At 55.4% G+C, this 17,360-nt stretch overlaps 1 protein-coding gene across 2 annotated transcripts; it reads right to left on the reverse strand.

Annotated features, from left to right (window-relative positions):
* Positions 1 to 5,696: 5,696 nt before the first annotated feature.
* Positions 5,697 to 16,213, reverse strand: CD40 (CD40 molecule). Of its 2 annotated transcripts, XR_014169773.1 has the most exons (10): positions 16,125 to 16,213; positions 15,102 to 15,186; positions 12,519 to 12,644; positions 11,187 to 11,333; positions 10,611 to 10,704; positions 9,571 to 9,632; positions 6,941 to 7,072; positions 6,248 to 6,273; positions 5,881 to 6,118; positions 5,697 to 5,822 (listed from the first exon to the last, which is right to left on the reverse strand). XR_014169773.1 is itself a non-coding variant. In XM_081917268.1 (9 exons), the coding sequence occupies exons 1-9, from the start codon at positions 16,182 to 16,184 to the stop codon at positions 5,972 to 5,974; spliced, it is 879 nt and encodes a 292-aa protein (XP_081773394.1). In that variant the 5' UTR covers positions 16,185 to 16,213; the 3' UTR covers positions 5,697 to 5,971. The 2 variants fall into 2 exon arrangements, 1 of the variants encoding a protein (XP_081773394.1); XM_081917268.1 differs by having other exon boundaries at positions 5,697 to 6,118.
* Between the last annotated feature and the right edge of the window lie 1,147 nt (positions 16,214 to 17,360).

The following is a 17,360-nucleotide window of genomic DNA, read 5'->3' on the forward strand; positions in this document are numbered from 1 at the left end:
CCGCCCAGCCTCCTGCCCCATCGCACGAGAGGGCCGGGGGGGCATGCAATGGTTCTGCAGCCCCTCGAGGTTGCATTGGCGCCCCTAAAACCAGGCCGTGCGCTTTAGCGGGGAGGGCTTGCTCAGCCAGGTGCGAAGAGAGCCCGCTTGCATACGAAACGGCCCCAGCCGCGCGCAAAACAAAGGCTGCCCCCCCCGGCTCTGCTCTCCGACTCCCCCCCCCCCAGCGCCGGGACTTCGCGGCGCGCAATTGCCGGTCGCGTGACGTGGGCGCCACCTGGTGGCCAGAGCGACTCATCGCTGCCAACAAGCGCCGCGCAACCGGCCCCTGAAGCGTCGAGATACGGCCCGCCAAGCCGCCTTCTCGGAAGATGCGGCCGTTTACGCGAGCCAAGCAGGCAGCCGCCGCCAAGGTCTACTTACCGTAGCTTTAAGGTCAGGGACTGGGAGCATCGGTGGTCTTCCGGATGGTGTCGGGCTCCACGTGCCACCAGCAACCAGCACGTCCAGTGGTCAGGGGTGAGGATGATGAGGATGGGCGTTGGGGGTCCAGCAACGTCAGGAAGAGCCCCACCCATGCCCCCTCCTCCTGCGCTATCCGGAAGCTGCTCCAATCCCCAGTGTTGCAGGAAACCGCCCCCCAAACACCACACACACACGACATAGGCGACATTTCTGTTATAAATTCATAGTATTTTTTTTTAAAAAAATAATATTTATTACTTTTAAACCTTACAAAAAAGAAAAAAGGAAAGAAAAAACAAAAAAACAAAAAATAAAAGAGGGGAAAAAAATACAATATATAAACAATACACAACACAACATTAACACAATAAACTAAACAAGACAGAGCAAAAACAATTTAAAACACACATAATACCATTTCAATACCCTATCTTTCATTCCCTGGGAATAAATTCATAGTAAATCAACCATGGATTTATACTGTTCCACTTTTATTTTACTCCATGAAGGAAGGACTATCAAAGGGGGATGGTTTGATACAGGATGGCCATAATCCCTTAACCATACCAGCACATCCACAGGAGCCCTGCCCAGTTGACATGACAACCTTGATGGTCCCAGACAGAAGACCATGAAGGTCACAAAGAACTTGCATATGGGAGTGGATTCAGCATGGACTGGAACAAAGGACAATGATCAGCTCTTCCTTCTGGGGGCAGGAAACTGCAAACTCCCCTCTGTCACCTGGAAAGTACTCATGGGGAGGGGGAAAGGGGGAACCAGCCAGGTGACAAGACACTCAGGTTACCACAACTCCTCCCTCAACCCCTCCTTTTTGTGATGTGTCAGTGATGTAGTCATGATGTAGTTGTGATGTAGTTCTAGGGGTGTAGCTTGGGGGATTAGTAGCTAATAAAAGTTTGGGTTCTCTTTTGTTTGGGGCTTCCATCTTCTTCCACCTTGTGGCAGGTGGGAGTCCTGTCGACAGTCTTCAATCAAGACCAAGCCTGCTGGCTGCTGTTTTGTTCTGGGATTCCTGGCTGGGGTCCTTGTTTTTTGTCCAAGGGATATCTCCGATTTCTCCGTTAACACCAGGAAGGCTCCTTCTCCCTGCCTCCTTATACTGAATCAGACCACTGGTTCAGTAGCGCAGTATTGTCTGCACTGGCTGGCAGCAGTGCCTCTCCAGGATTTCAGGCAGGAGTCGGCCTGGAGATGCCCACTGGGACTGAAGGCAGAGGCTCTTCCTCTTGCCTGCCCGCCCACCAAGCAAAGCCCCCCAGGAGATCTTCCTGCAAGGAGCAGGGAACCTGTGGAGGTTTTACTTCTTGAGGTTGTGCAAAGCACAACAGCCCCTCAAGGTAGGGCTGTGCCATGACTGGGGGCTGGATGATCAGCAGGGGAGAGCCAGGTGGGGCTTGGGAGATCTGGGTTCGAATCTGCACTAGGCCATGAAGCTCCCTGGGTGACCTTGGGCCAGTCACTGCCCCTCAGCCCCTCACCTGCCTCACAGGGTTGTTGTCAGGATAAAATAGGGAGGACAACTATGTACACCAATGTGAGCTCCTTGGAAGAAAGGCAGGAAATAAAAGTAAATGAATAATCAGGGGCATCGCCTCTCTCTCTCCCCCCCCCCCCCCCATGGCAGGATTTCAGGAGGAGGGGATTTTCATGGAGCCAAAGCCGCAGTGTGGCCAGGCAAAGGGGCAATCCCTCACTGCCCCTCCTTCTTAGACCACCACACTTTGCAGTTTTTTAAAGGTGCCCCAGGGCTGCATTCCCTCCCTCAGCGCCACATCCAGTCGGGCCTCCGTTCTCCGCTTATGACTGGCTGGAACTTCTGAACTTCTGGATTTGTTTTTCAGTTCTTTCTGTAGTTTCTATTTGCGTCAAATGCCGTGATTCTTTTTGGCACAAAAACACCCTGAATGAACCAAACAAGACTGGCTGCTGGGGGGGGGGGGGTTGTAAAGCTGCCAGTCTCCAAGCTGGCGCCCTGCGGTGGTTTTGGACCAGGACTCCCGCCAGCACCAACCCAGGCGCTTGGAGGGCACCACGTTGGGGAAAGGCCGTCTTATGGGGAAACGGAGGAAGAGGCCTTTGGGGAAACAGGGTTCATCTGGCTCAGCAGAGTCTCTACAGAGACTCATCGAGTGCAAATGGGGGGGGGGGTCTTTCCCGCCCCTACTTTGAAATGGAGGGGATAAACCTGTGACCTTCTGCATGCAAAGCAGCTGAGCCTCGTGACCCCCCCCCCAGCAGGGAGTTGGGCTGCTGGGGGATTCCCAGCTCACAGCAAGAGCAGCCACTGACCTTCCTGCTCCCTTCTGAATGGCCCATTTTGTACTGTTTTCTCAAACCACAGACATGCCTTGGCAAGCTGCATAGCAGGAGCGGAGGACCAAATCCAGCCTGACAGGCCACTCAGTCTGATCCCCAAGACTCCTGCCCCCCAACCAGACCACACACAGAAGCCCTGATCCTCTGCCAGCTCCCTCAGCCGCCTCCTCCTCCTCCTTTGGCGATCCCTCGTAGCAGAGTAAGATGGTCTTCCACAAACATGGTCTTAACAATGAGTCCGTAAGTGACTGTGGAGGCCACTCCTGCATCCACACATCCTTCCACAATGGGGACATTGGTTTCCGGGCAGGAGTTGATCACGGTGTGGATTTGCCAAGCGTGTCTTCCTCTTAGCATGTTACTCCCTTGCGTCCTGAGTTCGAGCCTTTGGTCAAGGCTGTTCCTCAACTGGGGCGCTCACAGGCCAGTGTTTCCCAGTCGTTGATGTTTATACTACATTTTTTTAGATTTGCCTTGAGAGAGTCTTTAAACCTCTTTTGTTGACCACCAGCATTACGCTTTCCATTTTTAAGTTCAGAATAGAGCAGTTGCTTTGGAAGACGATAATCAGGCATCCGCACAACATGACCAGTCCAACAAAGTTGATGTTGAAGAATCTTTGCTTCCACACTGGTGATCTTTGCTTCTTAGTCCCAGCCTCCAAACTGCCCCAGGCAGGAGTTTGAAGTGCCCTGGCAGGAACTTCCACCTTGGGGGTAAGGCATGAAGTCCGCTGGGAGGGAAGGTTAGCCAGAACCCCCAAAGATCAGAACTACTTATATAAATCAAAATAATAACTAACACACAGGTAATTCATAATTGAAGAAGTCCAGAAAGTAAATACAGGGGGAAAGAACACACCCCACAGAATTGCACTGTTGGATGGGATCCCCAGGGGTCATCTAGTCCAACCCCCTGCATTGCAGGAATAAGAGTTTCCCCGACAGGTGGCCACCCAACCTTTAAAAACCTCCAATGAATCGAGAATCGTAGAACTGGAAGAGTCATCTAGTCCAAGCCATGGATCCCCCCACCTTCCAGTCTGTTGCTTCTCCCTCCTGTCCGTTGCCCCAGCAGGCAGGTAGGTTACAGCTCACCTGACGACACCAGACCCAGTGCAAGCAGGAACCCTCTGGAGGGCCTTGGGGAGATTCGGGGAGAACGGTCCTCCTGCCAGGGCTGGACCAGGCTCAAGGCTACATCACCAGCTACTGGGGCAACAGCAGGAAGGAGGGCAGTTGCCCCCATGCCCTGCGGTGGCATAGCAGGGGCAAAGCCACAGGGACAGTTGCCCTGGGTGCAAAACTCTTAGGGGCACAAAATTTCTAAAGGGGAAAAAAGTAAGTAGCAATAAAAAAGAGTGGACCCGCCTCCTCACACAGAAAATATCCCAATCTTCACATAGGCAGACCACGGAGCAGATTTGGGTGATGGCCGGTTGCCAGGGTGCCCTCTGCAGGGCTTTAGAAAGATACTCCCAACCAATCCCCCATCCTGCTCAACGCTCGTGGGGTGCCACTCGAGTAGGTCGCCAACCTATTGCCCCTTCATTCCAGCCTATCAGCAGGCAGCGCCAAGCACATTTGCCTTGCCCCAGGCACTAGCAACCTACGCTACAGCACTGATGCCCTGATAGTGGGCTAGATGTCCCTTGGGGTCACTTCCAATTCTCTGACTCTCTGAAGAGGCATTCTGTTGCAAGAGGCATCTGGGTCCCCCTTTGGCCTCTCCTGGCATGGCTCTCTTGACCAGGCAGGAACCCACAGCCTCCAGCTTCGCCCACCCCCCACCCCCAGGCAGGAGAAGATGTTACTGGGGGGGGCAGCAGAGATTCTGCCACAGCCCCCAAACTGAAGACCCCCACACAAGGCAAGTCAGGTGTGTGTGTGCTCAAAAGACACATTCAGTTTCCGGGATGAAAGAAAGTAAATAATAATAATAAATACATTTTTATTTATACCCTGCCCTTCAGGGTTCAGAAAACTGGGCTCAGGGCAGCTAACAACAAATATAAAACACTTAATTGTGGAAGCAGCATAAAATACAGTATAAAAAGATGAATGAGACAAGAAAGGCATTCCTTCCCTTGAAGGATGGAGGCGGCTCGACCCACGTAGACCGACATGGCAGATACAGAAATTGGGGTGGGCTGGCCGAATCTGGATTGTTGCTTCTGATTTATAGAAGTGAAAACAATAAAATGTGTTTTTGCAGGGAAGAGAAGATGGAGGAATTGTACAAACAAGTTATTATCCCCAACTCTCTGGCCGGAAGACAACAGCAAAGACCTGCAACACAGTCCTATTAAAAATGGTTTATAAAAACTGGTTCCTATAAAAACCATGAAGTGACACTCTCTGTTTAAAGTGACCCCTTTGCTGCCCAGGACACCCAGCCCAGAGCGAGGCTCCAGAAGCACCCAGAGAGGCAGAGGGCTGTGGACCCAATGCACCCCACACCCCGTATCTCTGGGGCTGCTTCCCCTCCCCTGCCCACCTCTGCTGGAGAAGGCACTCTGCAAGGCTCAGGTCGCTCCCCCACCCAAGAGAGGGCAAAGCCCATTGAAGCGGCTGTCTCTCTGGGAGGGACCCCCAAAGGTCACCCAGTCCAGCCCCCTTGCAATGCAGGAATCTCGGCGAAAGCATCCCTGGCAGATGGCCACCCAACCTCTGCTGAAAAACTTCCAGGGAAGGAGAATCCCTTCCACAGCTGAACAGGAGAAAAGGGGGCAACTCTTGGGGAACGAGGAATAATTCCTGGCTGGCAGCGAACACACAGCTTCCCCCCCAACCCCCAGGAGTTTATTTAACTGCTGCACAGAAGCCCCTCGATGGTTAGAGGTTCAGCTCCAAGGTCTCCCCACTAGGTCTGCAGGCTTGCTGCCAAGCAGAAGCAGACCAGGGGCAGGTGGTGCCTTTACTGCCCTAGAATCACAGCTGGAAGGGGGACCCCGAGGGTCATCTAGTCCAACCCCCTGCAATGCCACCTCACCCCTCCCACTTTCTGGCGGGCAGGCCCTCTCCACCCCCACCGGGGCAAGCCCCACCCACCCTGATTTTGAGGGGGGTCCAGGACAAAGTCCTGCAGGAGGAGGAGGAGGAGGACCTGCAGGGAAGCGTCCAGAGCCAGCCGGCGGTGGGGGGCAGAGACGACGGAGGCAGGGGGCTCAGCTCTGCTCCTGCTCTGCGAGGCGGCTCTCCTTGCCATCTTCCTGGGCCACAGGCTGGCCCCCAAGCAGCGTCTCCTGGACGGGGAAGGCAGGCTCCTCTGTCTCCTCAGGTTGCGGCCTCTCGTGGCCCACAGGGGCCTCTGGCTGCAAAGAGAGATGCAGGGAGGGCGGCAGGTTCAGCAGGGACATGCAGCAGCATCCGGGACCAGGGCCTCCCGCCTGCTGCCAACAGCAGCAGAAGCCCCCTCCCCAAAGGCCCTTTGGCTCACTCACCTGATTCAGTGGAGGCTTCCAGAGATCTAGGCAGGAGAAAGGGAAACAGTCAAGGCTGGATAGGGAGACCCCTGGCTGGTTTTTGGGGGGGCACACAACAACCCTCAGGGGAAAGGCAGCGACAGGCACCTGGGAGAAGGGAGCTCACCCCAAAGAGTGGGAAATGAAAGCACCCCTCTTTCTGTTACAGGACCCCACTGTTAGGGGGCCCCGAGAGGCAGGCAGCTCTACACAACACAACACAAAACACTGTTGCTGTGTGTAGGTCTTATTTTACAGTGGGACCTCTAGTTACGAACTTAATTCATTCTGGAGGTCCGTTCTTAACCTGAAACTGTTCTTAACAGTTGATGTAACTATGATGTAAGTCATAGGCCCCGCCTGCTAGCCTGCTCCCTCAAATATCACGGGTTCTTCACTGTATTTCAGTTCAACAATTACTTTGATGCAACACATACTTTGTGATGTGCAAATGGCTTGAGATACCTATGAGGTCCATAAATTACCATATAGCATCCATTCAACGCAAAAAAACAGTGATAATTTGTTGTGGACAAAGGACAGCTGGACATAGAAAAGGCCCCATTAACTTCAGGAGCTGAGGGCCGCATCCAACCTCAATCCGGCCTGGCACAAGGGACTCCCCCCCTTCAGACCCCCTCCCAAGCAGCAGCCCCCCATCCAGTGACTCACCCTGGCGCCTCCGATGGCAACGTAGGAGGAACAGGGTCCCCGCCAGCAGCCCAAGGATGGCCACCAGGGGAACTACCAGCAGCACGTGGGTCCTCCTGGCTTCTTCCTGGGGGGGCTGTGTGGGCAGGACACCTGTGGGAGGGTGCAGAAAAAGAGCCACATGAAACCCCTCACCGCCAGGGCAACCAGGGCACACCCCTGCGGGCAGAAGCACAGGGTTGGAAGGGACCCCAAGGGCCATCTAGACCAACCCCCTGCAATTCCCCTCCCCAGCGCAGGAATCCTCTGGGACCAACCCCTCTTCCCCCTCCACTCCCCCCCCCTCGCTGCCCCCATGGAACAAACAGCCCTTAAATACTTCTGGGTCTTCTGCATTGACCTCCTCTTTGTGCCCGACAGCGAAGGAAGACAATTAGGCGCTAGGCGATCAGCAAGGCGTCAAGCAGAGTTAAACCAAAACAAATTTAGCTTTCGCTAAAGGTTTCTTAAAGGCAGCCATTTAAAGAGTTATTGTGAAGGGTGGCTTTTTTCTCAAAGGAAAAACACCTTATTTTTAGAACGTTGCGGAGTTAAAAATAAAGCGGCTGGTCCGGATCAGCGTTGCCTTTTTAATGGGAGGCCACTGCGCAGCCTGCGGTGGGAGATTTGCGAAGCCCTGGGAGTGGCGGATCCTGCCCCACTTAATGCCCCAGGCTCACTGGGAGATCCCTGAAGCACCAGCGAATCCTGGCTCACGGGATCCGTCTCAGTTGATGCAGCCGGACCGTGTGGGCAGGTCTCTTGTTTTTATTTATTTCTTTATTACATCTATAGGCCACCTTTCAAGGGGGATGTGCGTGGGTCTCCCTCTCCCCATTGAATTCTGACAACAACCCTGTGAGGTAGGCTGGACTGGCCCCTGGGCCCCTTTGGGAGGAAAGAAGAGAAATGGAAGAAAGGATAAGGAGAGTGTGGAGCAGTGGTTAGAGCATCAGACCAGGACCTGGGAGGCCAGGGTGCAAATCCCCACACTTGGCCTGGAAGCTCACTGAGTGGCCTGGGGGGGGGGCGGTCCCTGCCTCTCAGCCTAACCTACCTCACAGGGATTTAATTGGAAGGGGGGATATGAATGCAGTAAACAAACACCGTAAGAGCCAATGAAAGCATAGGAAGAAGCATCTTGGTCCAGCCTCTTTGATGCTCAGCAGCAATTGAGCAGGATGAAGCCCACCCTCCCCCCTCCAGATCTGCTGCAGCCCCTGCTCCAAACAGCTCCATCTGACAGCTTCACTGGGATAATTTCTTTGACCTCCTTCCTCAGTACAGCCTCAGAACACAAGAACAGCCAGACCCAGCTTCTTCATTCCCTCTGAGGGGGCTGCGCGGAGCAGGCCCTGCTAGCAGTCCTCCCCGGCCACCTCCAGGCCATTCTGGATAAGAACTGGAAGCCAGGCAAGAGTGTTCCTGCCCCCCCCCCCGGCAATGTCACAGCTGACAAAGGGAGAAGGCATTTCCCCAGTAAGATCTCCCTTCATTCAGCCCAACCCCCTGCAATACAGGAACGGCAGCTGAAGAATCCTTGGCAGGCAGCCCTTCAACCTCTGCTCAAAACCTCTAAGGAAGGAGAGCCCACCACATCTCAGGGGAGACCACCCCACTGTCCAAGAGCTCTTGTTAGCAGAAAGGTCTGCCTGATGTTCAGCTGGAATCTCCTTTCTTGGAATTTGAAGGAGAAAACATGCATGCTCCCTCTTCCATGGGGCAGCCCTGGAGATATTTGACGATGGCTCTCACATCTCCTCCGAGTCTCTTCTTTTCCAGGCTGAACATACCCAGCTCCATACTTTACCATCCCAGGCCGTCCATCTGAGGACACGTTGTTCTTTATTTTATCAGATCAAAATGATCAGACAACAGCAAAGGGTGCTAGGTTTATCGAGGGTGCAATGAGATCAAGGGCCACTATCTGAAGGATAATCTTGGTCATTTGATTGCCCTTTTTACCCATTGCTATTCGTGTGTGTGTGTGTGTGTGTGTGTGTGTATGGACACAGGTGGCGCTGTGGGTTAAACCACAGAGCCTAGGACTTCCTGATCAGAAGGTCGGCGGTTCGAATCCCCGTGACGGGGTGAGCTCCCGTTGCTCGGTCCCTGCTCCTGCCCACCTAGCAGTTCGAAAGCACGTCAAAGTGCAAGAAGATAAATAGGTACCGCTCCAGTGGGAAGGTAAAGGGCATTTCCATGCGCTGCTCTGGTTTGCCAGAAGCGGCTTGGTCATGCTGGCCACATGACCCGGAAGCGGTACGCCGGCTCCCTCGGCCAATAAAGCGAGATGAGCGCCGCAACCCCCGAGTCGGTCATGACTGGACCTAATGGTCAGGGGTCCCTTTACCTTTACCTTATTTGTATATATTGCTTGTTTTATGTTGCCATGGCTGTTGGCTAATGCGAATAAAGTTTATCTACCTATACTCAGCTCCTTCAACCGTTCCTCATCAGGCTTGGTTACCAGACCCATCCAGTTTGCCCACATCCAGCCCTGGACACGGTACCTTCCAAGCCGAAGAGAAAGCCGCCCTCCACATGCCCAAGGCACCAGCCCTTCTGGCAGCCCCTCCCTTGCCCACACCTCTGGCTGGGAGCTCACTCACCGCAAACCACATCCGAACTGTGGGTCCCGTTTGCCAGCCGCACCATCTTTCCATCCTCGCAGCTGCGGAGACAGAGGCAGACTCTTAAGAAGGGTTTGCACCACATGAGCATTTCGCAAGCGAAGCCCTGACAGGCGCGCAAGTGTGCGCAAGCCCCTGTTTCGGTTTGGAAGAGAGAAGCAGCGGTACGTGAAGCCCCCCCCCAAAATGCAGATAAGCAGCTTGACTCCAAATACCCCCCCACCCACCCCCCACAGGCAGAGCTGCTTTTCTTAAACTGGCACCTGGGCTCAGCTGCACACATTTGCATGAATTGCAAGGTTAGCCATGCAGGCAACTTCCTTTCCCAGCAAGACCCCGTCACGCAGAGTCTGCCAGCGTCTCCTGCCCAACTGCAATGTGCCAGCGTAATAATAATAATAATAATAATAATAATAATAATAATAATAATAATAATTTATTATTTATATCCCACCCATCTGGCTGAGTTTCCCCAGCCACTCTGGGCAGCTCCCAATTGAGTGTTAAAAACAATGCAGCATTAAATATTAAAAACTTCCCTGAACAGGGCTGCCTTCAGATGTCTTTTAAAGAGAAGATAGCTGCTTATTTCCTTCACATCTGAAGGGAGGGCATTCCAAAGGACGGGCACCACCACTGAGAAGGCCCTTTGCCTGGTTCCCTGTAACCTCACTTCTCGCAATGAGGGAACTGCCAAAAGGCCCTCAGAGCTGGACCTCAGTGTCCAGGCAGAACGATGGGGGTGGAGACGCTCCTTCAGGTATACTGGGCTGAGGGCATTTAGGGCTTTCAAGGTCAGCACCAAAACTTTGAATTGTGCTCGGAAACGTACTGAGAGCCAATGCAGATCTCTCAGGACTGGTGTTATGTGGTCTCCGCGGCCGCTCAATCTGTTAGCCGCCATCCATCCATCCATCCAATCTCCGCGGATTCAACCTCAATCTGTTAGCCGCCATCCATCCTCCAACCGGCTCCAGTTCGACCACGCCCCCCGTCCCGTCCCGTCCCGCTCATCTCACCTGCTCCAGGGTTGGCATTGAGCGCTGGCAGAAGAGATGTTGGAGAAGGAGCCAGGAGGGCATGCCATGCAGACTGTGTCGTTCAGGTGGGTGGCTGGAAGGAAGACGAGAGGCAGCGTCACACGCCAGGCCCTGAGGCATCCTGCATGGGGCTGGGGCCACAGGCTCCAGCAGCCCTCATATCTGCAGGATGCGGGGCCGGGGGGGGGTCCATGCAGCTCCTGCAGCAATGCCCCTCCAGGGCTGGCTGGGTGTGGGGAGAAATCCCACCGGAAGGGAAAGTCCAGCCGACTTCTGCACCCCCCACAATCCCCAGCCTAGAATTGCAGAGGTGGGAGGGACCCCCCAAGGTCATCGAGTCCAACCCCAGGAAATGCTGGAATTGCAACAAAAGCATCCATGGGACCCACAGGATCCCATGGGAGAGGATGGGGGGCTTTCCTCTGCATCTGTTCATAGAAAGGATGAGCCCGATTCATCCCTGGGATGTGAGCACGTGCAGAGTGAGTAATTTCACCATACGATGTAGGGAGCCCAGCCCAGCAGCCCCCCGTGTTCCTCCTCCTCCTGGCTCACCTTGGCGCTGGACGCCTTCGCCCGCTGGGCACTCTCGGTTCACCCTGCAGGTCAGGCACTCCCGGCTGGAGCAGTGGGTGCCGGTCCGACAGTGGCAGACGACGTTCCGCGTGGCGTCCCCTTCTGTGTACACAAGGAAACCGGCATCTGGAGGAGGGGGAGAGAAGAAGGAGGAGAGCCTTGGAGCTGAATCGGGCCCTTGTACCATCTGAGTCCAGCAGCCAAGCAGATGCGCAGTCTGGGAAACCCACAAGCAGGGAAGAGAGAGGGGAGGGTGGAGATCAAGGCCTTGGATGAGGAGTGGCTATACACATCTGGGTGTGTATAGCCTGGGAAAGAGGAGGCTGAGAGCCACCTTCTAATATCTCAAGGGCTGCCCCATGGAAGATGAAGCAAGCTTCTTTTCTGCCGCTTCAGAGGGTAGGACCCGAACCCAAGGCTTCAAGGAAGGAGATTCTGACTCAACATCAGGAAGAACTTTCTGGCCATCAGAAAGTTTCAGCAGCGGAACAGTCTCCCTTGGGGAAGCGGTGGGCTCTCCTTCCTCGGAGGTTTTTAAGCAGAGGTCGGATAGCCATCTGTCATGGATACTTAACTGTGATCCTTGCATTGCAGGGGGTTGGACTTGATGACCCTTGGGGTCCCTTCCAGCTCCTATAGATTCTATGAGTCTATTATTAACTCCGGAAGTATAGACTCGATTCTGACCAAACGAAGCCTCCTGATGCATATTTTGCTCTACGCCTCTGGCCAATGAGGCTGTAAAGGTAAAGGGACCCCTGACCATTAGGCCCAGTCGTGGATGACTCTGGGGTTGCAGCGCTCATCTCGCTTTACTGGCCAAGGGAGCCAGCGCACAGCTTCCGGGTGATGTGGCCAGCATGACTAAGCCACTTCTGGCGAACCAGAGCAGCGCATGGAAACGCCGTTTACCTTCCCGCCAGAGCGGTACCTATTGATCTACTTGCACTTTGACGTGCTTTCAAACTGCTAGGTTGGCAGGAGCAGGGACCAAGCAACAGGAGCTCACCCCGTCACCGGGATTCGAACCACGACCTTCTGATCGGCAAGCCCTAGGCTCTGTGGTTTAACCCACAGCGCCACCCACGTGCCTAATGTGGCCCTGGAGGGCCATGAAAAATTGTGCCCTGGGCTTTGTAGACTCGGATACCCATCTGAAACCAAAGGGGCTCGTGGGTTGCCAGGTGTGAAATATATGGGCTTATTTCCAGCTCCGTGATATGACAGTGGGCTGCTCTGGAGGCAGGACATGGCCAGAGTCTGTCCGGCGGTGAAGGGAGAAGGAGACACACACAGGGAACCCCCACTTACTCTCGTCGCAATAGGCCTGTGGGGCGCAGTGCTTCTCCTTGGTCCAGCCGGCCTGGAAGTGCTGAGCCTCGCAGGCTGCGCACTGCGTCTCTGAGCTCTCGGAGCAGAGCGCCTGCACCTTGGTGCCTGCAAACACACGAGGAGACCCGGTGAGCGCTGGCACCTCGGGCGGGGAAAGGGCCGTGCCTGCGAGGGGGGCAGATGCGATTCCAGCGGAGACTGGCATGGACAGGGGTGGGGGGATAGGAAGGGGCCAGGGCTCAGCAGCAGAGCGACATCTCTTTGGCATGGGGAAACTCTTTGGAAAGTCCACCTCCCTGGGAGATGCAGGACGCAGGAGAGGGGCAGTTGGCCTATGGAACTCCCTCCCACAGGAAAAAGTAGTGTTAGAAGTTGTGTGTCTTTGTTTCTCAATTTCATCCTTTCACATTCTTTTGTATATATTGTGGTATTTTATGCACCGTTAATTGTAGTTATTTTCATTGATCATCGTTTAGTAAGTAGTTATTGTAATTATTAAGAGTGAATTTCTGTTATCATTTGCTGAGCTTCTGAGTGTTAATTTTATTGTGTACTATCATATTCTAATAGATTATTGAATATTACTTTATTTGATATGTCTTTCCATTTCAAAGTTATGTTTGACAATGACTGTTTGTATTGGATTAGTTTATTATGGCCAAACTTGGGCCTCCAGCTGTTTGGGACTACAACTCCCATCATCCCTAGCTAACAGGACCAGTGGTGTCAGGGATGATGGGAGTTGTAGTCCCAAAACAGCTGGAGGGCCAAGTTTGGCCATCACTGTAGGTGTGTGTTGTATATTTGGAGGCTGGAAACTGCTTCGTGTACAGTAATATAGGAAGGGGATATACAAATTAAAAGTGAAAATGAAAATGAAATCCCGGTTGCTGGAAACCACAGGAGGGGAGAGTTTCTCTTGTGTTGAATCCCGCCTGTGTTTTGCCCACTATGGACATCTGGTCGGCCACAGGGAGAGCAGGAGGCTGGACTAGGTGGGCCTTTGGCCGGATCCAGCAACAGGCTCTTCCTAGGGTGGAGAAATCCTGAGCAGCCCTAGAGATGGCGTCAGACTGAGAAGGGTGGGCTTTCCAAGGGAGAAGGGGGTTCTGGGGGCTCCTCCCCATCCCCCCCGCCCCTTGCGCAAGGAGGGGCCCCCATTTCCATCCCATGGCACCCGCTCCTCCCTCCCAGAGCTGCCCTCATCCTTTCGGTCCTCAGAGGTTGAAAGGGGCAGCCCAGGATGGCTTGGCCGTCCTTCCCACGCCCCCCCCCCCAGTGAACACAGCAGTTGAGGGGAGAGAATGAAGGGGCAAGAGAAGCTTCTTTCTCTCCCTCTTTGCCCCCCTTTTACTGCTGCATCTTAAGAGGCAGTGTGGCTCAGTGGTTAGAGTGCTGGGCTAAGACCTGGGAGGGGTCCAGGGCTCAAATCTCCGCTCAGCCATGAAACTCAATGGGTGGCCTTGGGGGGGGGTCACCGCCCCCCTCTCTCAGCTTAATCTGCCTCACAGGGTTGTTGTGGGGATTAACTTGGGGGGGGGGGAGCCATGTATGTCACCTCAAGCTCCTTAGGATTCTTCCTGGGGTTTCCTCCAGCTCCGCAAGGAGTTTGGACAGGTGGGCAGGACAACCCACCTGTAAATTATGACGTCATAGTGACATCGTATGACGGACAGTTGGACAACCCTGCCCAGAATGATCTGGCCCAAGCAGCCCAAAGAGGTCCCCACATTCCTCTCGTCCTGAGTGGCCCAGGAGGAGGGCCGGGGGTGGGAGAGATTTTGGACGGGGGCAGTTTTATTTCCAGAGACATTGTGGGGTTGGACTACATGGCCCTTGGGGTCCCTTCCTATTCTGTGATCCCCAACTGGCTCAAAGGTTGTGAGGAAAAGTGCTATGGGGGGTGGAATCTGCCCAGGTGGGCTATCCATGCAACTCTGATTTTCAGAGAGTCATCTGTATTCAAGAGAGTGTGGCACAGTGGTTAGAGCACTGGACCTGGCAGATCAGGGTTCAAATCCTCACTCAGCCATGAAGATCTTGGGGACCAGTCCCTGCCTCTCAGCCTAGCCTACCTCACAGGGCTGTTCTGAGGATTAAATGAAACAGAGTTCGTGGGGGGGGGGGGACACCAAGCAGACCCCCTTGAAGAAAACAGGGACAGAAACGCCAATAAATAGGTATAAATATTCCCCTCCGCTCAAACGTCTAATCTTAACTGTATCAACTGTTTTTGAACTGCTTTAATTGGAAAGGCTTTTAATTGGCTGATTTAGCTGTGTCTTTTAATTAAGGGGGTTTTAATGCCGTGAAAGAATCACGATTGTGTGCTTTAATTACAGTACGGCTTTCCCCGTTGATTTCATCAGCGCAAACCGCTTCAAAGCCCTTACAAAGCACATAAGCGGCATGTCACTTGATAGAGAAACCGTGCTGTTGACATCGTCCCTTTGCCCGCCTCCCGTGAGAAGCCCCCCCAGCCCCCCGGGGCTCTAGGGCAGGGTGGGGGCTCGGAGGAGCCCCAAGAGGAAAAGCAAGAGTCGCGTCCGCGCAGCTTATTACCTGGGCCACATTTCTGGCAGCACCGTCCCCCTTCCAGGTACTCGGTGGCGGAGCAGCTCGGGCTCCGCAGCTCCAACGCCAGGCACTGCACCGCAGGAGGAGGGTTAGTCACAGCCCCATCTTCATCATCCTCACCCCCCCCAGCCCCAGCTCCCCCCAAGCCACAGTCCAAGCGGCACGCAAGGCTTTATCTCCGGCGCAAGGAGCAAAGCGCTCCTAAAAGCGCATCTGGGCGCCGCTCGCCTTGGAAACCTCTGCGCCCCCGAGAGATGCGGGATCCGGCCGCCGCTTAGCCCATACTTTGGGGTCCGGTTTCCAGTCGCCCAGAGAGACCCACAAGGGGCAGCCCGCCCCCTCCAAGCTGCAGGGGAGCCAAAGGGAACCTGCCCGGAGGGAGGCTGAGCCACCGGGGCTCGCTTTTCCCGGGGAAAGGAAAGCCTGGCTTGCGGCAGGGTCGCTCTTTCTCCCCAGAGCGTCGCGCTTGGGGGGCGGGCAGCGGTCCTGCCTCCCCGAACGGGAGGAGACGAGACCCTCCCCGTCCCCCAAAGACTCGGCTTGGCACTGCTCCGTCCGAAGGGGCCGTCAAGTTCGGGAATGGCACAGTCGGAAGGGACCCCCAAAGCCCATCTAGTCCAACCCCCTGCGATGCAGGAATGCCATCCGGGAGAAGAAGAGGGCCGTGAAGTCCAGATCCGCCCCCCCCCAGTGGCCAGAGGGGCGAGAGGGGCCCCGGAGGGCGCGCCGGTTTACTTTGGGGATCTAGGTTGGGGATCGCTTTGGTAAATCGATCAAGTCACAACTAGAGTGAGGACCCCCCCCCCGGAAAAGGGCGAGGCAGCAGCTCCGGGACGAGGGGGATTCCCAGGCGCCGAAAGAGGAACTGGACCTGGATCGGCGCGGGGGGGCTTTCCCGGGATGGGCTCCCGCTTGCCCGCCCCTCGCCCGGGGGTCTCCAATTGGGAGGGAGCGCAGGGGTGGGCGCGGCGCCCTCCCTCCCGAATCGAAAGCGAAAGCGCCACTCACCAATGTCAGGAAGGCGCAGCCGCCCCACACCGCCGTCCAGGGAACCAGGCGCCACCGCATCTCTGCTCTGGCCGGCGGGCGGCGCCCCCTTTATAAGGCCGGGCCGGGGGGCGGCGACGGAGGCCGAGGGGGCGTCCTCAGCCAGCCAATCCGGCGAGGCGGAGCCCCTCCGAGGCGGCGCCCCCGCGGACACGAGCCCGCCCGGAATGTCCCTACCAGGAGAAGCGGAGCGGCGGAGGCGCGGGACTCCTCGTCCGGGTCCGAGGAGGGGGCTGCTCGGCGATGGTCGGTCCCGGCAGCTTCCAGCCCCCCCGGGGCATCGGGGCGCTCCTTGCACCGCGCTTAGGGACCATTCGCAGCGGCGCCCAAATGATGCCCACGAAGCTGTTGGGATGCCGCAGCTGAGGCGCCTGCGTTGCAAGCGGGCTGGACTATAGGACCCCTGGGAACCCCCGCCCCAGGTTGGCATCCGTCTGTCTCGGAAGACAAAGGAGGAGGGCGCCTTTGCGGGGCCAGTCAACCCCCTGGAGAGTTTGCAGCGCCTGCTGCGGTTGCTTGCCGATCAGAACGTCGGTGGTTCGAATCCCCGCGACGGGGTGATCTCCGTTGCTCGGTCCCTGCTCCTGCCAACCTAGCAGTTCCAAAGCACGTCAAAGTGCAAGTAGATAAATAGGCGCCGCAACCCCAGGGTGAGTCATGACTGGACCTAATGGTCAGGGGTCCCTTTAACCTTACCTTTTAAGAAGTCTCAAAGCAGCTAACAATCTCCTTTTCCCTTCCTCCCCCACAACAAACCCTCTGCGAGGTGAGTGAGGCTGAGAGACTTCAAAGATGATAGGAGAGCCCAAGTGCAGTTGAGGGGAGCAGGGATCAGTCCCCAACCACGTGCCCTCCAAAGGGCTTGGACCCCCAACTCCAGGTGGTGCTGCTTTGGGCAGAGGGAAGGTGCCACGTTGGCAGAGGCTGTTTCTACAGGCTAAGCCTTGCCAAGCAGAGAGAGAAAACCTGGCTGGCAGCATTGCAGGCGGTTGGGCTTGATGACCCTTCCAGCTCTAGGATTCTGTGATCCCCAGACCCAGCCAGAGCCACAGAGTGACTTGTGGGGAGGGCGTTTCTGCCTTGGGGAGATGCTAGCCTTCCTCCAAATAATCTGAATTTAGAAAAGCAGGTAGATCAGAGTTGTATTCAGGGGTTTTCTGTTTCACTTTGGCTCACGCTGGACCCCTCCGGGCAGCC

The sequence above is a fragment of the Podarcis melisellensis genome (assembly GCF_964234715.1).
Source record: "Podarcis melisellensis genome assembly, chromosome: 6".
Classification (NCBI taxonomy): Eukaryota; Metazoa; Chordata; class Lepidosauria; order Squamata; family Lacertidae; genus Podarcis; species Podarcis melisellensis.